At 40.1% G+C, this 25,505-nt stretch overlaps 1 protein-coding gene across 1 annotated transcript in view; it reads left to right on the top strand.

The window, feature by feature from the left end:
• Positions 1–25,505, top strand: part of KCNH8 (potassium voltage-gated channel subfamily H member 8) — a 326,349-nt gene that overhangs the window by 239,005 nt on the left and 61,839 nt on the right. Inside the window, exons 8-9 of the mRNA XM_067561636.1 lie at positions 17,306–17,503; positions 24,318–24,517. Of these exons, the coding sequence (XP_067417737.1) occupies positions 17,306–17,503; positions 24,318–24,517 (398 nt within the window). The remainder of the gene's footprint in view (positions 1–17,305; positions 17,504–24,317; positions 24,518–25,505) is intronic.

The following is a 25,505-nucleotide window of genomic DNA, read 5'->3' as shown; positions in this document are numbered from 1 at the left end:
AAACAAAATCTATTATGCACAGTTGTGACACCTGCCTGCAGGGCCAGATTTAGGGTCAGGCGACCCAGGTGACCACCTGGGATGCCAAGCGTGGGGGGCGCCGGGCCTGGGGTGCTGATGAACAATTGTACGGTCCTTCACCAGATACTGACACATGGGGAATGTTCGGTCGTCAATGATAAAGATCTCTATGTCAAATTGGTCAACATCCGCCACATTTTGCAACATGGGAAGCACTCTCCACTCCAAGTTCTCCAATTCATTCATGATGCAGAGTTGAAGAACACTTTTCCTAAGGTGTGGATAGCTTTGAGGATTCTGCTCATGCTGCTGGTCACTGTGCGAGTGGTGAGCGCAGCTTTTCGAAGCTCAGGTTCACTAAAACATATCTTCGAGCCAAGATGGCCGACAAGAGACTGACACCGCTTGCTCTCATTTCAACCTCCATTCTGCCTGTTTGTGCATTACACTTGAAAATGCCATTGGCCAGTCTTTGGATCTCTCTGATGCTGTGCTTCAGTTCACAAGGGCAAAGGCGACAAAAGCGACCTTTTGAACTAAAGGACCAGGGTTAACATCCTAAGGCTGCCAGCTTCTGTAACACTATTTAATACTGATCCACCCAATGTTGGTGCTCAGGTCAATTTCTTGATGTTAGCCCATGTCAGTTATTCTTAAAATTAAAAAGTTTCTATAAGCTTAGAGGAAACAATTGTTTTTATTTGCTTATATATGGCGTGGATAAATACAGATTTACAGATCCCAGAGTGCAAATTTGTTGTCTTATATGACAGGGATAAATCATGCATGCAAATTGCAACTCAAAGTCGTGAAGTGGGCTACAAATACAATAAAAAACAATGTATTCAAAAGTTTAACAAATGCGGGGGGGAAGGGAGGAAGCACCGAAGAGTCTCCTCGTTTGGGGCACCATTTGGTCTAGGACCACGTGATAGATAGCACTAGCTGACAGCGTGAGAAGGCTGCTGTCCTGCCTTTGAGGACTGGCCACTAGTGACATATGCTGGGTCCACAGGGGCAGCACTCTCTCTTCCTGCCCTCCTTCATTCTACCCCTAATCACACCCAGTGCCCTACTTTAATCACACCCAGGGTGCTGGCTTCCATAAGGCCCAAGTTAAAGCTGTTAACAGCACCCTATCACAGTGCCATGAAAATGATTTTCAGCCATATATGTCGTTGGGGGAGTGATTCCTCAAAGGGGATGGAATGAGCAGAGGAACTCACAACCTGCCCAGCTGGCCCACAGTCCCAAAAAGCATCTCTCCATCAGGATGGGCCCATCTTGGCCAGAGTTCCCCTACCACAGGGTGGTTGTGGGGGAAGAAAGCAGGCTGACATTAGAGATTTTGAGCCCATGGGTCAGGGGTCATGCTTGTGAGACTGCCCCAAATCTTCACTCACAGGGAACATTTTCCTTCCAACCCCATTTCCTCTTTCCTCCCCATGGCAGTTTCAAGAGGATAACAATAGCCATAGGGCTGCAGTAGCCTTGCGGGGGAAAGAGAAAGGATCTGTGCCGGATAGAGAGAGGGAAAATGTGTGAGTATCTCACTTACATAAACTCCCCGTCACCTTCAGAAACATTATGGGTCCTGCCCTTGGAGGAATTGCGGAGCCAGCCCTCATAGGATTGGTCAAGCCAGTCAAAGTCACCATACATACAAGTAAGGGTCAAGATTTAGACTAATAATAATAATAATAATGAAGATCACCAGCTGGTGATCCTAATGATGAACGCAGCAAAGCAATTAGTCCTGACATAAATCTTCTTGGAGTTGCCCTCACAGGAAATAAGGGCAGTTGTTGGTAATTCATTTACATTGTTGCTAGAATCCACTGGAGCAAAACTCCACCTTGACTAATCATAGGTTCAGACAAATCTATCTTTTCTCTCATTCTTTTTCTGGTGACATGTTACTGTGTTAACACAAATATCTCAGACTAGCACAACTGCTTTGACTCTCTTTAGAAGTACCTACCATGCCCAACATAAAGGAATTACCATTGCACCTCATTGCCTTCACCTGGGAGGATTCCAAATCTCTTGCATGATAAACAGTAGCTCTTCCTAAGGATAAATTGTTTGGCCTTCCAAACTGAATACATCAATTATTTCTTAGCCACAACCCTGTTAAAGAAAGTAAATGAAATCCTGGCCCCTTTGAAATTGATGGGAGTTTTGTCCAGAGAATTTAGAAACTTTGTTTCTTTCTTACCATCAGTGATATTTGCAAACTTCTTATAGTCCATTTAAAGTTCAGTTTTGTCCACATGAGGCTTAATTGTTATCAGGTTTTTGGCATTGCGGTGGGTTCAGCTGTATTTCTTGTTATCACCAGCATTAGAATTAGGGCTTCAAATTTTTCCTTTTCTTAGATCCCTAGAGTACCTCTTGTTATTGAAACCATTATGCTGAATAAATATTTGTTTGCCATGAAAACTGCATTTCCTGTCAGCACAATGGAATCAATAATGTTGTTATGACTTGGTCTAACTGTGAGTGCATTCAAGTTCTGCAAAACAGAATTATTTTTATAATGGTTTTTGAGACTATATTTATTTTCAAGAGAAATATATAGGATGGTACTATTCAGAGAGCAAAAATACCTTCTCTCAGAAGACTTCTCCCTATTCCAACCAGTTACGTCCCTCCGTCTTGCTAATCTTTTTCTGCTCCTGCTTTTATTTTTCGCTGTGTAAAATTCTCCATTGTCGCTTCATTTGTTACTTATCTATTTCTATTAACTATTTAAATGTTGCTAACCTGGATCTTGGCCCTTTGGATCAAATTGTAACTAATTTTGTTCTATAAAAATAAATGTCTCTTGGCTGGTTTAATGGGAGCCACTTTCCTTTGGAGATGTGGATTAAAACCTATTGCAACCTTGGCATGGCATTTTCATTTCTATATTGCAGTACAGTCGAATGGTTCTCAAATTCTGCACGAATGTGTTGTATCGATACAAAGCTATTTGATAGTTTAGATTGTTTAGCCTTCAGATAGATGTGCATTCATATAATATATACCATTAGACCAGTACTACGCTGTTCCAGGAACCATACTGGTGGGGGACATGGGCACTGAGAAACAGAGGCAGTTTGGGAAAACCGCTGGCTCTGTTTGTAGGGCCTGAAACCTAAATTCCATGTAGAGTGTGCACTAAAACTTCCCTATGTCCTTAATAGTGAGGGACTAGGCTGGCTCTGGTTAGTTCCCAGTCAGTCTGTCATGGAGGTGCAGGTTAGCAGGGGATCAAGGGTTGCTGACACACATCTCACAAGTAACAGTGATGGCAGTCCTAACCTGTAGCAAAGAATGCTAGGATTTAAGGGGGCTGCTTCCACCACACTAGAGAAAGATTTGGAAGAGACCAAGAAGTTACAGCCAAGTAGTCCGTTTTTTGCTTTGTTTTGTTTTTGTTTCTTGTGCAACTGTGTTTATCTTGGGATAGGATCTGAGATGCAGGAGCTGCGCCAGTTTCTAAAGATGGAGAAATACAGCTCCAACCAGAAGTAGGTGGGTGGATGGGTGGATTTTTTGTGATTTTTTTTTTTTGCAGGGGGGGGGGGGGGACACCCTGGGCTTTTGATTTTTTATTTGGCCTACCATCTGTAAAGCTCAGATATGAATAGACAGCCACATTTTCTCAAGTCTGAAGATGAAATCCGGCCCCATTGAAGTCAATGGCAAAACTCTCATTGCCTTCAGTGGGCCTAGTTTTGATTTGGCTTATCATAGAGAAATGAGCTAAATGCAAAGTTTGGGTCCAGATGTCCCTAGTGTTAGTAGCTGCTTGTACCTTGGGTTTTGGCTCAGGCCCATCTCTTGTTTCAGTTGCTAATTTGGGAAAAGAGATTCAATAAAAATTCTATCCACCTTCTGTGCTGTGGAGCCAAATGCTGCTTTTATTGAAGCTAGTCCTCTGTGGGGTAAACTTACCTTTCCGTTATAACAATGATAATCCTAGCATTTGCTGCTGATAAATCTTCATTTGTAATTTGTAAAGACCATGTCCTCATAAAACTCTGTTCCTGACAGGGTCATTCTGAACCAATCACCACAGGGCCTCAATTTTTAAATTTTTATTTAAAAAACATTGGTAAAGGAGGGCAGTGACAAGATTCATTCCCTGAAGTATGCTGTTTGTAATGTCAGCTAGAGTTGGTAATGACTTGTGGTGTTCATAGTTTAGATGAATTGAGGTTTTATTTTAATATATGCACTGGCATTTAAACAGATGCACATCTTAAAACTGAAATGTCAAACTTTTTGTGCATGAACAGTTTTCTCAGAATTGTAGCTACTTAATAGAAAAGTGACACAAAATATTTACATGCAGAATAATGATTATATTCCCTTCTTCATTCCATAATGGAGGATTTGTGTGTTGTTGTTATTATTTACACTATACAGATCCAGCCTGCAAATTTGTGCAGCTCTAGTTTTCTGTACCATCCTTCATATTTGAATCTAAGCGCTGCACTTACATCAACACTTGAAATGTCCTGTGGAAGTCCTTTGTGCAGGGTAGAGGATCCAGGCAATGGTGGGATCCTTTTTCTACACCCCACCATTTTTCTGGCCATTCCCACTACTCTCTCCGTGGCCTCCTAGAATCGAATCTTCACCTTCATTGCTTCCATTGCTTGAGAGACATCTGTGTCCATGAAGGTCAGGAGTACATTTGCATAGATGTGTATATTTAGAATTTATGAAATATGTATTATTGAAAGCACTAGAGAGTGGAGTCCTACCCACAGAATTCACACAGTCAAAGCAAGTTTTGTCATAGTGCCAGACCAGTGTGCCACAATATTTGAACTTGGAGGAGTACTTCTAGGAATGATAGTATTGTTCATCTCCATGCCCATCCCATATATGGATTTGTATTTTTGGGGGATTTTTTGCTGAGATATCAACAAGGTGCCAATTAATGTTTATGGCAATGGTAAGGTTTGGTGATGTGGACTCGTATCATTAAGAACTAGACCAAACTTATTCCACATAGGGCCATCAAAATTTTATACCCTACTGTTCTGGAAGTCAACTGACAATGTAGATGTAAAAAGCGCCTATCAATTTATTTAAATCATCAGCTGCCTCCGTGTGAAGTATTTTGAATGTACAGTTAAAGCTATATACATGTCTCTAAACACAACTTTGAATAAGAAAGCTTATTGTTAGCATAAAATCTATTAGGAATGGATTTAATATACTTTAACAGGATTTTTTTTTTTTTTTTTGTATTTGAAGAAGACTGAGGGCTTGTCTACACCATGGATAATGCATGCTCCGGGGGTGTGTGATTTCCAAAGCACAGTAATGTGTTGTGCATAAAGTGATACTACAGCACTACAGTAAAGTGCACTAGGCCTACATGGACTGATTAATGCAAAACATGTTAGTATGCTTTAGAATCACACCCCGGTTGTGTGCACTACCCCACCATGTAGACGAGCCTTTAAAATGTTTTCCCTTTGTCAAGTTTCTTTCTGTAGTTAAAAAAACTATTGTCTCTATGAAAGTGGGCTAGCAGAATAAAGGCAGAGGGGAATAGATTAATTCTAACCCTATTTTATTGCAATGAAGCCTTTACAGATGTGTCTGCTGCACTTATACTAAAGTTTCTCCAGTTTAACTTTCCCTCTAAATCAGTCTTACACTTATGTAGTGATTGTATGTAATGATTGAAAAAGGAACCGCCACCTATCTTTTATTTATTATGAATGCCAACTGACTCCTTGCCTCATATACAGTCCCCTTAAATTACACTCTCCCAGTGCATCCTATTATGATGCAATTAAATAAATAAGTGGAGTTGCCTTATCTGGACTACCGTGTTCAGTTCTGGTCACCCCACTTCCAACTAGATATAGCACAAGTAAAAGTAGGGATCAGAAGCCAATGGTTGATGGTAATGATTGGGGCATAGAAAAATTCTCATGTCAAGAGATTGAAAAGAATGGAAATATTTACCTTGCTAAGGGATGACTGTTTAGCGGATGTTTTGCATTGGAGTTTACTTTTTCAAGGCAAACTTTGCAAGGAAACAGGGTAAATATATAGGGTGAAATCCTGGCTCCATTGAAGTCAACGGGAGTTTTGCCCTTGTCGTCAGTTGGGCCAGAATTTCATCTAACCTCTTTTTAAGTAATGAAAGCTGTGGTTCTCCTTTACAGGATCCAATGGGCAGCTTTGTTGATAAGGGAATCGCACAAGTCCCAGTGAGCATCCTTCAGCTCATCAATGTCCAGCAGTAGATCTAAAACAGAGGTAGGAAGCAGCCCTACAATAGTGATCAGGATGTGAGAGTGGGAGCCAGCTCTGCTCACAGGAGTTAAATTTACTTCCATTAAAAAAATGTAGTGTGGTTATGCAGGGTTAATTTTCTCTCAGCTAGTCTTATTTTGCCAGGATGACCTCAAACTGCTCTTTATACATGAGCAGACAGCTGACATCAGCATACATCATACATACAGCATGACATCATCAGCAGACATCAGCTTCTGTATTACTACTGTAATGTATTTTATAAGGTGACTAATACTTTATTCTTATTTTCCAGTCTGTTTGCTTTTGTTTTTTGAGGGTTGTTTGTTTTTGTTTGTTTGTTTGTTTGTTTTACTTGCCATTTGTTCTCCATCATTTCCAGATGCATAATATTGACTGATGTTTCATAAGGTAAAATACTAAGATTTGTGACTGAGCCAAGCAAGGGAGAGTGAGAGGTACCATTAAGGAGAAGTATAAGGGATGGGGTGAGACAGAATTGAGGGAGATCAGGAAATGGATGGGGTCACCTGAGCAGGAGGAGGCTTTAGAAGAGAACAGCATATGAGAAATTTCTGCATCTGTAATGGCAGAAGGAGGAAAGAGTTGTAAGAGAGGAAGGGTAATTGAATGTACAGAAAAAGGGGACCATTGAGGCTGGGAATTTGTAGAGGAGAGTTGGTCAGGAATTTTTTGATGAAACAGCTTTTTAAATCGTACATAGATTCACAGATTACAAGGCCAGAAGGGACCATTGTGATCATCTAGGATGACTTCCTGAATAACACAGGTCATAGAACTTCCCCCAAATAATTCTTAGAATGTATCTTTTAGAAAAACATCCAATCTTGATTTAAAAATTGCCAGGGATGGAGACTCCACCATGAGCTTTGGTAAATTGTTCCAATGGTTAATACTCTCACTGTTAAAAATTTGCACCTTATTTTACCTCTAAATATGTTTAACTTCAGCTTCCAACCATTGGATCGTGTTATATCTTTCTCTGCTAGGCTGAACAGCCCATTATCAAATATTTGTTCCTGAGGTAGATACTTGTAGACTGTAATCAAGTCATCCCTTAACTTTATCTTTGAGCTAGATAGATTGAGCTCCTTGAGTCTATCACTATTCGGCATGTTTTCTAATCCTTTAATCATTCTCATGGTTCTTCTCTGAACCCTCTCCAATCTATCAACATCCTTCTTGAATTGTGGACACCAGAACAGGAAGCAGTATTCCAGCAGCAGTCACACCAGTGCAAAATACAGAGGTAAAATAACCTTTCTACTCCTGCTAGAGATTCTCATGTTTAAGCATCCCAGGATTGCATTATCCCTTTTGGCCACAGCATTATACTGGAAACTCCCAAATTTTTGCAGAGTCACTACTTCCCAGGATAGAGTTCTCCTTCCTGTAAGTATGGCCTACATTCTTTGTTCCTAGATGTATACATTTACATTTAGCCATATTAAAACATATTATTTGCTTGTGCCCGTTTATCAAGAGATCCAGATCTCTTTGTATCAGTGACCCTTCCTCTTCACTTTTTATCATTCCCCTAATTTTTATCATCTGCAAATTTTATCAGTGATGATCTTGCTTTCTCCCAGGTCATTGATTAAAGTGTTAAATAGCATAGGACCAAGAATCAATCCCTGCGGGATCGCAATAGAAACATACCCATTCAGTGATGATTCCCCATTTACAATTGCAATTTACCCTGTTCACAATTTTGAGACCTATCATTTAGCCAACTTTTAATCCATTTAACATGTGCCATATTAATTTTATATCATTCTAATTTTTAAAGCAAAATCTTGTGTTGTACCAAGTGAAATGTCTTAGAGAAGTCTAAGTATATTCCATCAACCCCGTTACCTTTATCAACCAAACTTGTAATTTCATCAAACAAAGATATCTAGTTAGTTTGTCAGAATCTATGTTTCCATAAACCCACATTGACTGGCATTAATTACATTACCCTCCTTTAATTCTTTATTAATCTAGTTCCATATCAGCTGCTCCATTCTCCATGCTCCAACCTTCAGTTGGCCTAAGGACTGCAAGATTTGACCCATTAGTTATCAATACCGTGCTGCTTCTGGCATCTCTGATTTACCTCCATCCAACTCTTCCTAACGCTCCCTGCAATGCAGTGTACAAATCCATCAGGCCAGGAAAAGATTAACGGGCTGTGGCAAGCCCAAGCAGTCCCATCCCACAACAACTGAAGCTGTGTTTGACTTCAAGGGAGAAGCTAAAACGGGAGAGCCCAGCTCAGTTGCTGCCTGGCTGGGACAGAGAGCAGTTCATTTTGAGTTCATTGTGAGAGAGAAGGCTGACTGTGGAAGATGTCTGCCTGTCAGGGCCTTCCTGAGGAAAGGGAAAAGTTTGTTTCTTTGTGTTTATTTTGGACTTTGGGTACCCCGGAAAGCGGGGGGGAGACTTATATGTGGTCAGGCCAGAGGACTAAGTCTCCCCAGCCGGGAGGATGTTGGAGGTTAGGTTATCAGCTGAAAGCCTAGAGAGAAACAGAGACAGAGCCACTGCGCTATCGATCCACACCATGAGGGAGGAAGAGAGCATGCGGGGAGAACTCATGGTCATACTCTTCTACCACCCTGACTGCTTCTCACTCCTTTACTGACATTTCTTGCCTCTCTTTGACACTTCCCCTCACTTTTGCAGTAATCACTTGGCTGCACCTAGCTCTCTGATGCTTCCTCTTCCCGCAAAGTGCTTTCTTAACTCTCCTCAAGGCCAATATTTCAACCTCCCCTGAGCCTTATTTGCCACCTAAAGATCTTTATATGATTTTTGTGCATACTCTCAGAACTTACTGTATTTCACACCCAATCAAGCTATCAAATAAAATTAGTTGTGTTTTTAAAAAGCGTGACCTAGAGAGATGAATCAGAGTAAGCTATTCTAAGAAGGGACAAATGCTGACTTCCCAAAGTCTGTGTTTAATTCCATGACTGTCACATTCACAGTTAACTTGAGCTTAATGCACATTAATAAATTCCCATATACTGCTGGGTAGATGATAAAACTAAGACCATGCAAAAAATCTTTTTATCTGATGTGCTACTAATATTAATTACTAATGGCACTAATAACTTTTAATATTTCTTGTAATAGGACAATGTAGAGATTTATTATTTAACTTACTTTAATGTGTTAATGTGAAAAAGTAAGTAAATGTACTTTTGCAGGTTTTGTTTCTACAAACACAAGATTTATTTACTATATGAACTTAATTCATCTGTATCTCCTTTGTGCACTTATTAAGGGATGGATGCTAATGCCTGCAGGTAAGGGCTGCAGGATCAGATCCTAAATGTCATATAAAAGTTCATTATAATGAATGTCATTTTCTAAGATTCTGTTCTATCAATTTCATTAAGCAACTTATATTTTCCATGTAGAGTACTGATAAAGCAGACTATCTAACATACACACATTACAGTATTGCTTTTGAAGATCAGAGTGTGATGTAGGAAACATCCAGCTGACTCCTCTAGAGCCTGGAAAGATGCCTCAGAGATGTCATTATGATGGAGATGCACTTTCTCAGTATCTTTTTTATTTTCTGGGCTAACTAATCATAGATTCACTGGAAGGCAGGATCCTGGGGTTGACAGGTGTCTGATGTGTTTTGACATTACTGATCTAGAGGATGGAGTGGATTGCACCCTCAGCAAGTTTGCAGATGACACTAAATGGTGGGAGTGGTAGACACACTGGAGGGTAGGGATAGGAGTCAGAGTGGCCTAGACAAATTGGAGGATTGGGCCAGAAGAAATCTCATGAGGTTCAGCAAAGACAAGTGCAGAATCCTGCACTTAGGACGGAAGAATCCCATGCACTGCTACAAACTGGGGACCAACTTGCTAGGCAGCAGTTCTGCAGAAAAGGACCTGGGGGTTACAGTGGAAAGAAGCTGGATATGAGTCAACAGTGTGCCCTTGTTGCAAAGAAGGCTAGCAGCGTATTGGGCTGCATTAGTAGGAGCATTGCCAGCAGATCGAGGGAAGTGATTATTCTCCTCTATTCGCCACTGGTAAAGCCACATTTGGAGTATTGTGTCTGGTTTTAGGCTCCTCACTACAAGATGGATGTGGACAAATTGGAGAGAGTCCAGTGGAGGGCAACAAAAATGATTAGGGGGCTGGAGCACATGATTTATGAGGTGAGATTGAGGGAAGTAGGCTTTTTTAGTTTGGAGAAGAGAAGGGGCGGGGGGATTTGATAGTGGCCTTTAACTACCAGAAGGGGGGTTTTAGGGAGGATGGAACCAGCCTGTTCTCAGTGGCAGATGATGACAGCAGAAGGAGCAATGGTCTCAAGTTGCAGTGAGGAAGGTCTAGGTTGGATATTAGGAAAAACTTTTTCACTAGGAGGGTGGTGAAGCACTGGAATGGGTTACCTAGAGAAGTGGTGGAGTTTCCATCCTTAGAAGTTTTTAAGGCCCAGCTTGACAAAACCCTGGCTGGGATGATTTAGTAGGAGTTGGTCTTGCTTTGAGTTCCTGAAGTCCCTTCTAATCCTAATATTCTATGATTCTGTGACAGAAGCATGGAGCTGTAGCTCTGCAGTATTGTCATGAACATTGTGAGCAGAGGCACCTGATCCTGCAGTATTTGCAGAGGTGCAAGAGGAGCCATGGGGGACACGATGATTCCTTGGAGGGTAGATTGCTGTGGGACATAGAAAGAAATAATTTAAGGTTGCTTGTTGTGCTCATGGAGATGGTGGAGCTCCAGTTCTGGGCCCAAGAAACAAACACTGACGGGTGGGATCGCATTGCCGTGCAGGTTTGGGCTGATTAGCCGTGGCTGCAGAACTTTTCAATGCGCAAGAGCACATTCCTGGATCTGTGTGTGCCGAGCTCGTCTCAGCCCTCCAGCACAGGGACACCAAAATGAGATTCACAATGACAATGGAGGAGCGCGTGGCGATTGCACTCTGGAAAATTTCAATGCCAGATTGCTACCGATCAGTCAGGAATCAATATGGGCTTGGGAAATCCACCACAGGGACCACTGTCACACAAGCATGCAGGGTCATTAATGGCTTCCTGCTATGCAGGACAGTGACTCTGGGAAATGTGCAAGACTTTTCTGTGGTAATGAACCGCTGGTGGATCACCAGGGACGCTTCACTAGCATCAGTGTGGGCTGGTCAAGGAAGGTGCATGGATCTTTGACTGTTCAGACCAATGGATTACCATTAGGAATGTTGAAATGCCAATAGTGATCCCGAAGACCCGACCTACCTTTACTCCAATGCCTGTAAACCAGCCACCTCGACAGCACCAAGGAGGACTTCAACTACAGGCTCAGCAGATGCAGAATAACAGCTGAATTTGAGATTGGACCACTTATGAGATTGGACCGCACTGAAAAAAATTTCCCAGTGGTTGTAGCTGCCTGCTGTCCTTTTTTCAGATAATTTATTAATATGTTGAACAGTATAGCTGGGACCAGTACTGTTCAACATATTCATAAATGATCTGGAAAAAGGGGTAAACAGTGAAGTGGCAAAATTTTCAGATGATACAAAATTACTCAGATAGTTAAGTCCAAAGCAGACTGTGAAGAGTTACAAAGGGATCTCACAAAACTGGGTGACTGGCCAACAAAATGACAGATGAGATTCAATGTTGATAAATGCAAAGTAACACACATTGGAAAACATAATCCCAACTATACATATAAAATGATGGGCTCTAAATTAGCTATTTAAGAAAGAAAGAAATCATGGAGTCATTGTGGAAGTTCTCAGAAAACATCCACTCAATGTGCAATGGCAGTCAAAAGAACTAACAGAATGTTGGGAATCATTAGGAAAGAAATAGATAATAAGACAGAAAATATCATATTGCCACTTTATAAATCCGTGGTACACCCACATCTTGAACTTTGCATGCAGATCTGGTCACTCTATCTCAAAAAAGATGTATTGGAATTGGAAAAGGTATAGAAAAGGGTAACAAAAATGATTAGGGGTATGGAACAGTTTCCGTATGAAGAGCAATTAATAAGACTGGGACTTTTCAGCTTGCAAAAGAGATGACTAAGGGAGCCTATGATAGAGGTCTATAAAATCATGACTAGTGTAGAGAAAGTAAATAAGGAAGTGTTATTTACTCCTTCTCATAACACAAAAACGAGGGGGTCACCAAATGAAATGAATAGGCAGCAGGTTTAAAAAGGAAGTATATCTTCACGCAGTGCACAGTCAATCTGTGGAACTCCTTGCCAGAGGATTTGTGAAGGCCGAGACTATAATGGGGTTGCCAAAAGAACTAGTTAAGTTCATGGAGTCCATCAAAGGCTATGGATTGCTGTTTGCCAGAGGCTAGGAATGGCCATTAGGATGGATCACTTGATGATTACTTGTTCTATTCATTCCTTCTGAAGCACCTGGCATTGGTCACTGTCAGAAGACAGGATACTGGGCTAGATGGACCATTGGTCTCACCCAGTATGGCCGTTCTTATGTTCTTAGGTCCTACATACTGTCTGTGAAGCAAAGGGCGAAAGTTTCCACCAGGATAGAGGGCAGAGGTGAAGCGGCTGTCAACTGAATTGGAACAGCCAAATATAAAGGCTATTAGAAGAGCTCAATTCAGAGCTATAAGGTTCAAGGAATCTGTGAAAGACCATTTTAATAGTGAGCCAGAGTAGTGTGTGTTGCTGAAGTCTGGTCTACCTGGCCTTGCTCTTTTGCAGCCCACTATGACTTTTGCAGTGAGTTTTGTGTAATGTTGTCAATACACCTATTAATGTTGTCTGTGAATGATGTTATGGGTTCTGTGACTAAATGAAATAATAGGAAATTGGTGGCTGTTGGACCTTCTCAGCACCAGCCAGTATATGTTGTGAACTGATAAAGATTAATTGTTCTCCATAAATAGAATTTTATTCTGTAACGTGAACCAAGCAAATACAAAATAAATCAGTATTTAATAAATTAAGGGAACAGAACTTGGAGGGGAAAGAGCAGTCATTTCCATTTCAGGTACACACACACCAACCGTAGCTTTCCCAGGTCAGTGTAAGTGAAGCTGTGATTGTATTAAATGTCCCTCTGAGTGGAGTGTTAAGGGTAGGGCATCCCTGATGCCATGTGGAATGTTATGGGTGGGCATAACTGGGCAGTCCAGATATAGATTTCTTTATGGACTGTGGAGGGAGGTGAGCACAGGATTGTTGAACTCTACCAGAGTCTGCAGCATCTCAGTTTGTTGTCTGAGAAGCGCAAGCATCTCCTGCTGCACGTCCTTCTACTTTTCAAGCGCCTTTCTCCTCTCCTTCTCTGTCCTGTCTTCAAGGGTGATCCTTCAGGCCCTGTGCTCATTCTCTGATGCAGCACTGGCTTTCAGGATCTCCTGGAACATGTCATCCTGAGCCTCTTCTTTCTCCTTCTTATCTGGCATTCCACAGTTTGGATGGGGAGACCCTGAAGGCCACAATAGCAGCAGCTATAGATACAACACACAGAGGTATGATTGTCAGTGTATTCCCAAAGGAAATTTAAACTTAGGATACTAAACTCACTCCCCTTGATCCCCTCAAGTTATTAAGCACCACATTCTCACTTCTCCTTGGGACTGATACAGCGTGCAGCCAGTTATAGCACCAGCCCTCATGAGTATGGTCCTTGGGAGGAGGGGGAGGAAGAGTTGGGGAAAAGAGGAAGGAATAGCTCACAGTCATGAGTAAATTTGGATAGGGCAATGGAACTGAATGCTGGCACCATTTTCCACAGGTGGTGATGATTTTAGCTGATATCTCATTCCTGAGTTCACAACAGTGACCAGAGCAGTCAGTATGGGGCATTGTGGGACAACCTCCTCAAGGCCAAAAACAGTCGATGTAAGTAATGCAATGTCTACACTGACACTGCATCGGCCTAATTACATCGACTCTGAGTCTATGCTTCTCGGGAAGGTGGTCTTATAATTAAGTTACGTCAGCAAGAGTGAATTTTAAGTGTAGGCACATCTACAGCTGATGTAAACTGCCTTGCATCGACTTAACTGTGTAGTGTAGAACAGGCCTACATTTTCAGTCCTTCCTGGATTATAAATAGAGTCCACCATACCTGAGTTATACTGAGCCTCAGCTACATTCATTTCATAGTCAGTTACCTCATTCCAGTCTAGTTCCATCCTCTTGCTTATCCACGAGGAGAAGCTGGATTGTGATCCCTGGTAAAATGCCTGAATCAATTCCTGTACAGACTGTATATTTCATCACTCAATCAGCAAAATGCTGAGTGCCCCTGTTAAGATGTTGAGCATCCTCAATTGCCATTAAGTATTTAGAAATTGAGGTCACAGGTATAGAACCATAAACTAAAATATGTCATCTCTGGTATTGGCTGAGAGAAGAAAATGTGAGCATTGGGAATTACCCATTTTATTAGAGTGAATGGGGATTCTGGAGACACCTACTGAGAGATCAGAGAGAGACTGTGTGCATCTGTAAAACATAGATTTTGATAAAAGTTATTTGGAAATAATTTTTCTTTTCTAAAATGTTTGCATAGTCCTACTCCTGCTGATATTGCCTGTTATGCTCATGTATATTTAAAGTGGTTACTTTTAAAAACTCAGCATTTACTCATGATTATTACATTTCCTCTTACTTAGAATAGGGTGCAACTGTGCTATTTCCTATCCTTTGTGTGTATTGATTTTTTTTAAATGGCAACCTCCATATCCCATAGCTGAAATGTGGGAATTAATAAAACAATTGTCCCTTCTTTTTCTTCCAGTCTTGACTAATGTTTATAGGTACATGGAACAATAATATAAAACAGAGAATACGCTTATTGTGTCCACCTTCAAAATATACAATTACTCCATTTGTATAGGGAAAATCAGAGAGAACAACCCTGAGCCCTGATTATATCCAGTCATTCTTCTGGCAAGGTAAACTAAGTCACTCTGCACTGCCACCTTATGGAGGTGCAGCATACTTCCCACCTATGCATCCTGATAATCCTGCTAGGTTATATGGGATGGGGTGGCAAGCCTACAACTATGCTTCTCCCTGCCTCTGACTTCACCTCCCTACCCCGCAGCCCTTTGGAGTAGTAAGCATCCTAAGAGAAACAAGGAGGAAACAAGAAAACACAGAGACTGCAGATGTAGTTGGTAGTAATGACCTTCAACGGACTGCCAGTGGCATACTTGGGTCTCCGGCACCCAGTGGCCAATACTGGTATTTCCCCCCTCCCCCATCAATGGCAGTGGCATCAGTGACAATGCCCCTGGGAGGAGAGGGGGTCTGTGGGCCCGTTTCCCACTTTCCTCTCACTTCCCCCTGCTGTGGGGGCGGCAGGTGCAGTGGCGTACTGAAGGGGCTATGCCCCCGTGTGCCGGTCTGGGGGAGGGAGGGGAAGAGGGGCACCGGCCAGGCCCTCCTTGTAGGAGCCGAGCCGTGCTGACATCCCCAGCGGCTGTGCCGACCCAGCCCCTCCAGCGGGGAGCGGGAGTAACAGGGGCTGGGCAGATGCCTCCAAGCCACCCGGTGGTGGGTGGGGGAGCCTACCTGGCCCCTGTGTGACCGGGATCCCTGTGGTTCCCTCCTTGCGCCCAGGGTGGGGGCAGAGGGGTCAGGAGGTGGAGGGGCCGTGTCAGCACGGCCACCAGGGATGTCAGTGGGGGGCGGCTCCTCCGAGGAGGGCCTGGCTGGCACCCCCCCAGCCCAGTGCCTGGGAGCATGGCCCCCTCCCGTCTGTCAGTATGTCACTGCAAGCTTCTTTAAGAGGCTTGATTGAATTCTTTAGGAAGATAACAATACAAAGTCACAAAACAATCACAATACATTATCACAAGTGTTAGACTTGATCATAGGTGCTGGAACTAGGGGTATTGGGGGTGCTGCTGCACCCCTTGGCTTTAATTGGTTTCCATCGTATACAGGGTTTACAGTTTGATTCGGTGGTCTCAACACCCCCTCTATAAAAATTGTTCCAGCACCCCTAGATTTGATGTTTAGAGCTTCTTGCCTATTTTGTAATTTTTCAGTCTAAAGGAATTTTCTCCAGCTCATAGTTTTACTGATCTGTATGAAGTGTGTGGAAAGGATAGATGTTCCTGTCTTTCAAACTGTCACTCTATGCATAAATTAACATCATTATTCAAGGTTCATGAAGGGTCTAAAATACAACCCACAAAGGGAAATCCTACACAGGTCTTTTGAAAGTGAAGCCAGCATACCAGGCAAATTATACTGCTCATGTGTATGAACATCCAGGAAGATTTCCCACCTACAAAAGCAGATTCTCCAAAAGGCAGAACTTGGCACTACGAATAGATTTTTCTCTCCATTCTTTCCTTAATGTGTTGCTCATCTGCCTTTATTCAGCTTCTTTGTGCTTAAGCAAGGTTTGCTTAGCTGTCCCTCAATTAGATGTATTTTGGGCAAAATGAAAATAATGATTAGATGAGCAATTTCAAAAACAGAATCACCAGAGCATTTTTTAAAATCTTAACTTTGGTTTATAAGTCTTGTCTGGCTTTCTGAACCTTTTCTTTTCTAAAGAAGAAATATATATATTGAACTCCAAAACCTTTATGATAATACTTAATAAGTAGTGCTTTGCCACTCAGAATCTCAAAAAGCTTTCCAAACAGTAATTAATGGAAAAAATGGCATGGAAATAGTATTCATGCTACAATATTATTAGATTACTTTTCTCTGCTAAATTGGATTCTTTGAGTTGTCCAGTACAGCTGTTGAATGCATCTCATAAACACTTGATTTCAGAGAAGAAGTCCATTTTTCGCCATATGCCTAAGAACAAATCCTGTATGGACATAATTCTCTAAACACCTTGTAAGTGTTTGTAGGATTGAAGCTTTAATCTTCATTTTATTCTTGGAATCATATATAGAATCCAATGCCCTAAATCTTAAAAAGTATGACATTTATCTTACAGAATCTGTGGTTTTCATTATGCTGTTTCTCAATGGACTTTTTTCCTTTTTCAGGTTGGCTTCACGAGCTGGGGAAACGTATAGAGTCTCCTTACTATGGCAATAATACACTAGGAGGCCCGTCAATCAGAAGTGCCTATATAGCTGCTCTGTATTTCACTCTCAGCAGCCTCACCAGTGTTGGGTTTGGAAATGTTTCAGCCAATACTGATGCAGAAAAGATTTTCTCCATTTGCACAATGCTGATTGGGGGTAAGTAGACATGTCTTGCAAAAAAGTAAAATTTGAACAGGAAAAAAGTAATTTTCAACTACAATTTAAAATTAATTCAAGTAAAACACTAATCCTAAAATACAATTTCCTTGTCCAAATTTGAGATTTGTGAGCTATAATGTGGTATATTTGCATTAGCACAGTAGCAAGTTCAAGGAATCTGATGTTAAGCTTTTTTGTATTATAATAAATCAACAGACAATTGTCTGCAGGTCTCAATTTTTAATTGCAAAGGTAACGGTAGTTTTCCTAACATGGAATAAAATATGCCTGCTCACTGCTGTCAGTTAGTATCAATGCTGGAAGGGTTTTTCTTATATTTGGTCTGCTTATTGTTACTTGCTTCTGATTTATGCCGATAAAGGTTTGTTACTGTTGAAAAAATTTGCTCATTGCAGCTGCTTTATTTCTACTAAGTCAACCCACCAACTTACTCCAAGGTACCAAACTGGTTTCACCTTCAAAATTTGCCATACCTAGATCAGGATAAGTGACAATAATAAAGAAAAGTGGAGAAAGAGTTGTGCAGCTTTTTATGTATTTACTTTCCTCTCTTCTCCCAAAAAGTTGGCATTAAAGCAAAATACACAAATCAAAGACAGTGCTGTGCAAGTGTGGAGGGTAGCAAAGAGTATTAGACCACTATGCATCTCATTGTTTTTCTGATTACTTAAGTGTCCTGGAGTTAGTGGTAAGTATTTTCACCAAGGAAGTTTACTCCAAGCCTAGTCTGCATGACTCTTATTATCAGTTCTGTAATGTAAATTTCCCTGTCAGTGTAAAATTGACAACTTGACACCAGAGACTGTGGTACATGCTGAATACCACTGTAAATTATGAATTCACAGCATCCAGCAATGACACATACAAATATAAAAAGTCTGAATTATCAGCTCTTTTTCCATGTCCTGGCAATAAGTAGCTGTAATTATAATGAGTCAGACAAGGAACAGTGTCTTATTAATTCCAACAGTTCCATGAATGCTACAGTTAGTACAGTAATTAATTTTATTGATAACATACAATTACAATGCTGAATAATCGTGAAAAAGTTAAATATTTAACTTTTAAATGTTCCACATGCATTCAAGTTAGTCAAACAAAACTTTGTGTAGTGTTATAAGGGGAAGGGGGTGTTTATATTGAGGTAATCAGGAAATACCCATGAAGGGACAATGAAGACAGCAGGGCTTCCAAAAACTTACCATGGTAAAATATAAAGGAATCCTACAACTGCCATTTATTTCTTAGATAAAAGAATATCACTTATTTTCATTTCAAATATCAGTTAAGATATCAGGGTGTGTTGTTTTTCTTGCTTGTTTGTTTTTGTTTGTTTACAGACTTTATAATAATCAGAAGTTTGACATTTTTCTTGTTATTTAAGAGAAAATTTAACATTCCTGGGACTTCATTCTCCCTGCAGCTCATGACTATTTTTTACTGAAGTCATAGAGAGTCATTTGAATTCTGTATGGTGGGGCAAAGCAAGGAGTCAGGCCTCCAAATGGTTATTAGCTCTCAGAAACACTACGAAGAGTTAGTAACTAATTGGTGTGAGATGCAGATCTTGTGTTTAACTTTGAGGAATGTTTTCTTGCGCCTTGGTACTGGGTCCAGGGCAGGACGTGTTGAGAAAATATGGGGAGATTGGCAGACTCTGTCAGGAGGACTGTAATGCAGATGCAAGAGGAGAAAATGGGTCAAGGATATGTTGGAGAAAATGGGTCAAGGATATGTTGGAAGAAGAGGGAATGAACTTGAAGAGGGAAGGGTTTGGGTGGCAGCATATGTCAAGAAAAGAAGGAAGAAGAGGTTGATTTAGAGCACTTTTGATTGAAGGTTTGTGGAAATTTAAGTATGTGGGACACTATTTAGGGGACTCGGCAAAGAGGGGCACGGCCATTGTCATGGGACAGTGGGAGGTAACAAACACTGCAGACAAAGGAGTTTATCTTCACCTCAGTAGAATTTGTTGGGGACAAGAATATTTATCTACATTGTTTCAGGACTTAAGGTATTTTTGTCTGACAGATGCAGTTTTTAATGTGCCTTTGATATATAATTTTCCCAGATCTTATATTTTACTATATATCAATGAAATTACTAAAGTTTTGAAAATTACTACTTTATTTTGGAAGATACTTGCCCTAGAGAGACATAATTAATAAATCTATTGGCTTCATATGGAATGGATAGTATTATTTTAAGTAGAAGGAATAATCCTCTCTGTGTGTCTCTGCCCGGTAGGTCAGTTGGAAGATTATATATCATTGTCTGCTGAAGTGTGAATTTATTATATCATTAAGAAAAGAATGATATTGCCTTTATTAATAAAGGCCTGTAGGCTGGCAGATAAAGGGAAGAAGTACATTTAGCACAGGAAGAGCCTGTAATATTTGCCTGTAAGCACTTTTCATGAATGACCTTCAGATTTGTGGAGAAAAATATGTATTGATTATATCAGATGCTTCCTTAACTTAGTTTTATTAAACTTCGGTTGGTCCTTTGAATTTTATGTAATGTCTTTTCTTCAAAACTAGCCATTACTTTGCTGTATATTGATTTTTATTTCTTTTTTTATTGTACTGGGAAGTGATATTCTTGTTTTATTATATCTGCTCACTAGTTTTAATGTACTGATTTTGTATGAATTTGTCAGTTATGGTGTAAGTCAGATAAATAATAATAGGAAAGATAAAAGTTTCTTGCTCCATGCACTACATGGTCCCAGAGCTGAAGGAGAAAGTAAGTTAATCATACGCAGGTAGAATTTTTAAGATAATAAGATCTTTAGACTTTAGTAGATCCTTCTTATTGTTCTTTGGCAGGTGAACTTGCTTTCAGCAGGTGAGTCCAGATATATTACAGATTGTATTGTGGTTGTACTGTATTTGTTGAGCAGAACACTTGTAATTTAGTGTTCAGAGGAGAGGCAAACAGTTTAAATCTGGTGTGTGCAAGATCTGATCTACCACCCTCTGATCTACAGGCTACTCAGGTGAATCTATTGCCACTAAAATTAATTATTTGCATTTGTTCTCCTGTCCTGGCACGTAAGTGGTGTTTAGCAGTGTCTTATGTTGGGGCACTACCTAGTCCCAAAGTTACATGACTTCCCAGCATCAGAGGTGTGATCCTGTTCTTAAAATAGAAAAGTAGAATGTGGACCACTGAATGTTGATTAGAATCCTCACCATCTTTCGAGATACCAGGTCTCTAAAAACTATTAGTGCACCTCACTCATCTCTAGATGCATAGAGTTCTTGTAGATACCAAGTGCATAAATGTCTTCAATAGGGTAGCCAATATTTCCAGACACTTTTGGCAACTGTGGCCTTAATCTCAGTTCCCATCTGTAAAATTGGGATAATACCACCCCATCATCTCACAGGAGCGTTGCAAAGGTAAATCATTCATGTTTGTGAAGTCTTCCCATACTATGGCCATAATCCATCAGTCACATAGAAAAGTCAATTAGAAAATTAGTAATTCTGAATTCAGAGAAGTGTTTAAATAGTGTACAGTAAATAAGCCTGTGGCCGCACATTGAATGATGATAAAAAAAAAATGTTTAAATAACTACCCAGTCAGAGAACATCACAGCCACTGGAGACGTCCAGGGTGGGGAATGCGGGTGGGGGTTGAGGATCATTATCCCCAACTTTTTAAATGGGGGAACATGTCCCTCCACTTTTGAAAACCTGATCTCAGAAAGGATGCAACAATGGAGGGCAGCCCTTCCCTCCCCCCAGCCTCCTGACTAGAGCAGGGTGGCGTAACAGTGGAGCCACTTCTCAGCTGGCAAGATGGAGGGACAGATGGGCCATATTTGAGTGAGTGGCATTACAACCTGGTGCGCAAGGTTGGAACACCACTCAAAATTTGGCCCATTTTAGTTGCTTTCCTCCTCCCGCTTTTACAGTCCTTCGAAGGCCTATGGCGAACATTGTCCATCCTGTGCACTGAATGAGGGGCCTGTGGAAATAAAGATTATGTGATCATGTAATTAAAGACATGCAGAGGCATACATACATGACACATGAGGCATGGACAACCTTAAGTCAGGCATTTCCTAACTTTGGCTGCTTGACTTTGCAACAGTAATATTATTTTAACATAAGTTTCTATGCACAAGACATGTTCTCTCACTGTGCAATCCCTCTCTCTTTCCATTTCATCATACTCATCCTCTTTTAACTAATTTGTTTGTATTTCCTTGATCTCATCTCCAATCACCTCTGAAACATTGCAAATTTTTATTATGAAATATCACCAAATGGTGCTTTATTTAATTCTCTAATCTCTTTTTTGCAGCAAAGGAGCTACTGGTTCCCTCATTGCACTCAGCTTACAACAGTTTTCAAAACTTTTCTAAACTAGAGAATTTGTTGTCTGTGTCTGGCTTGAGAGAATCATTAAGGAACAGGATGCGTCCCTATCCCTTCTCCCTTGCATTCCCCTTGTCTCTCTCTCTCTTTACACACTGACTCTGTTTAAGTTGCCACATAAGGTCAGTAGCACATTTGTCTTCTTTATAAACCAATGTCTTCAGTACTCTGGGGAGCCTTTCTCTGCTTCCTTTCAAGTGCTAAGAAGAGAGATATACCTTAAGAGTAATAATTAGGCTCTTAAATAGTTTTTTTTTTTATAAACAATTTATAAATATGTACATTATGTACCCCAAATTAATACCAATCTAGATGCAATCTAGCACTAATTACTTCCACTGACAACAGACAAGTACACTGCACACATAAAAACAGACAGTTTGTATCTGTGGGCACTCCTTCAGTTTTGCCTCAGGTCTTTTTATCCCCAAGCCACTCCCTAATCACAAGTAAAACACTCTGTATTAGACCCGTTGGGATAACTGGGCCTACAAATTTACTGTAATTGTGAGCTCAACTGTAAAAAGTGATAGAAAGTTTATAAAAGGTCACAATAACCAATTACAAATCTTGTTTGGAAAAGGTGCAAAAGAAACAAAGAAAGACAGAATTAGTCCAAACAAAGGCTATGTTTACACTGCATACTCAGTTACTGGAGCATGTACGTGCTCACGGATGCTTCCTATACCAGCACTGAGTGTACACACATTCTGTGCTGGACACAGGTATAACACTGTGTACACGTATACACCTGTATCCACACTGCCGCTGTTGTTATGTTACATTAGCGCTACCAGTGTAGGGGTAATATCCCAAAGTTCTGTGCAGATAGGGAGACATTCTGGGAATCACTTTGCTTTGTGTTGTTGGTATTGTCCCCTGTCTTCACACATTTGTCGATGTAGTTCCTGATCACATCTCCCTTCACTGTTACCTTGCCACAAAACCAGAGACAGAAGCTGAATTTTCTATCTTGCCATTCTTTTCTCTCCCCTTTTGTATGTGTTTATCTTGTTTTCTAAGAGACAGGATCGGACTTTAACAACAGTAATAACAACAGCTTCAACCCTTCTCAGCTAACTTCTCCTTTCCCCAAAAAGTAAATTTATTACCATATTTAATACCATCTAAGAGATGTTGAACAAGGGTTTTTTGTTTTTGTTTTTTTTCCCTTCCTTCTAAAGACTCTCCAGGTAAAGGAAAAAAGGAATAACGGATGTGGTTAAAATGAAAGCCTTGCTGTAATAATTTACATTTCAAATTCTTTAACTGTTTTTCCTTCTTTTCTGTATCTTTAATAAAAGGTTAAAAGGACATTTAATTGTGTTTATGCCATGGTGTTAAGCAGGCTGAGGTCTCTGTAAACCTAAAACATAGTTTAAAACTGTTTAATGCTAGACAGTAACTGGGTTAACACCTAAATTAATACAACAGACCTTACTGATAAACAATTTCATACCACATTTGATCTTTCTCAAATAACAAAAGAAATCAAAGGGTCAGTTTGAACATATCAGTTTTTATCTGAATTACCTCAGTTTCTGCTTTAAAAAAAAGTGTATTGCCCATGTGGTGGTTGTGCCCAAGAATTAGATGGTTTGGGAAGGAATTTATTAAAGAGGTTCATCTGTAACAAAATTCCAGTTTCCCAGATTTCTCCTGAACTGCTGGCTTAATGCTCCAATAAAGAATCTACATTTTAAACAGAACGACAAATTAATTTAGTTTTTACTGTTAGCAGCAAGACTTTGTTATTAGAAAAATGTGGCTTCTCCTCTTATGGAACTGGAGTATAGTAACATATGGACTGTTCTTGTAATGGAAAAGAAAGTGAAGTGCCAAAAAGAGGATAGATATTAAGAAATTTGGCCACCCTTTTTGATCATTCTCAGAGCAGGAGGTCTCCCCAGCCAGCAAGCCAGAGTCTTTAGCCAGGTTCTTTGAATATTAACCTGATCCTAAATAAGTAATAAGTAATATAAAATATAGTATGTTAATATTTTATTGCAACTTTGCCTTAATAGAAAGTTTCTAAATGGCTTTTAAAAATTTATTTCCTGAGTTTGGTTTTAATCTTTAATTCTTCAGATTACAACAGATCCATTCTGCATCCATTCTAACCTAATTTTATAATTTTTTGTACAAAAGTTATGAAATGTCATGTCTATCTCCTCTTTAGTTAGCATGCTATCAGAGTAGCCATATTTACGTAAGGGTTTTATTAGTAAAGTGCTTCTATATATTTCAGAAGGCATTGCTTTCTCCAAAACTTCATTTCACCTATTTTTGTCAGTGAAAAGCTTGGATTCTGTGAAAATTGTCCTAATATTTTCTATATTGTATTTTAATAATAATCTGCAAAGTCACTTCATCCTGTTGTACATAATTTCTGTTCTCTCCAGCTTTGATGCATGCCTTGGTGTTTGGCAATGTGACTGCCATAATTCAGAGGATGTACTCCAGATGGTCCCTTTATCACACAAGAACCAAGGATCTAAAAGACTTTATACGGGTCCATCACCTGCCACAGCAGTTAAAACAGAGGATGCTTGAATATTTCCAAACCACCTGGTCTGTCAATAATGGAATAGATTCCAATGAGGTAATAATCAAAACCTTGCTTCCATTGGCTTCTTAGATTTGTTTTTTTGGTTTTTTTTTTTTCGTTAAAACAATTTTATTCTGTAATTTTATGTGTAGTCACACATCAGAAAAAAATGTGCATAAAGAATAAAGCTGAGTTTGTTATTCCGGAGGAGATATGCAGGTTGTTCAACCATCTGTTTCAGAATACTAGACTCCCTGAAACTACAAATTCAAATTTCAGCAGGGCCACCTAATTTGGAAGCACTAAAGTACCATTCATCAGGGGTCTTTCTGAAGATGCCCTGAAATAGAAGTGTTTCTTTCCTGCATCAAATGTTAAAGTAACCATGGCACTTTTCCTAAATGTAGGGATTTCCTCCTGTCCTTGACCAAAATTACTACTTCCTCCATCCTTTCCCTCTCTTCACTGTTTGCAACCTTTTATACACAGGTGGCTGCATTTCATAGATGTTTTCTGTGCAGAGGTTGTGAAACATGATGGGATCCTTTAGGCTGAAAGGCACTGTCTGAATGTAAAATATACTTATTACTACTTACCTATTTTTGAATGTTATCTACTTACTGAAGAAGAGTAATGGGTGTGAAAATTGGAGAGAGAATTCTGCTGCTTTCTTTTTGTTTTTTATATCTGATTCAACTCAATTGTTTATTATTTTACTCCAGAGGAAATAACAACTTTCCTTGGCCTGGATGCTTGTTTGAACAAACCATTCCCATTGGACTCTGCATTGTCATGATAAAATGTGTCCTTAGAAAACTCAGTAGCCTCCAGAAACAATGAAGAAATAAATGTGAAGATTCTGGTTTCAAAACATTCTTTTGGAAATTTTCTTTTTTGGTGCACACACAAAACACAGGGAGGGGATTTTCAACAGTGCTAAGTGATTTAAGAGCATACCAAGAGATTTTCAGAGGCACAAATGCCAGTTACATCATCACTTTCAAAAAGTTATGCAAGCACGTTTTCAAAGTCTCACCCAAAA

The sequence above is a fragment of the Emydura macquarii genome, unplaced genomic scaffold, assembly GCF_026122565.2.
Source record: "Emydura macquarii macquarii isolate MOO-44397 ecotype Brisbane River unplaced genomic scaffold, CSIRO-AGI_Emac_v2 contig_2422, whole genome shotgun sequence".
Lineage (NCBI taxonomy): Eukaryota > Metazoa > Chordata > Testudines > Chelidae > Emydura > Emydura macquarii.
The sequence above is the reverse complement of the archived record's forward strand: the minus strand, read 5'-3'. Positions and strand labels throughout refer to the sequence as shown.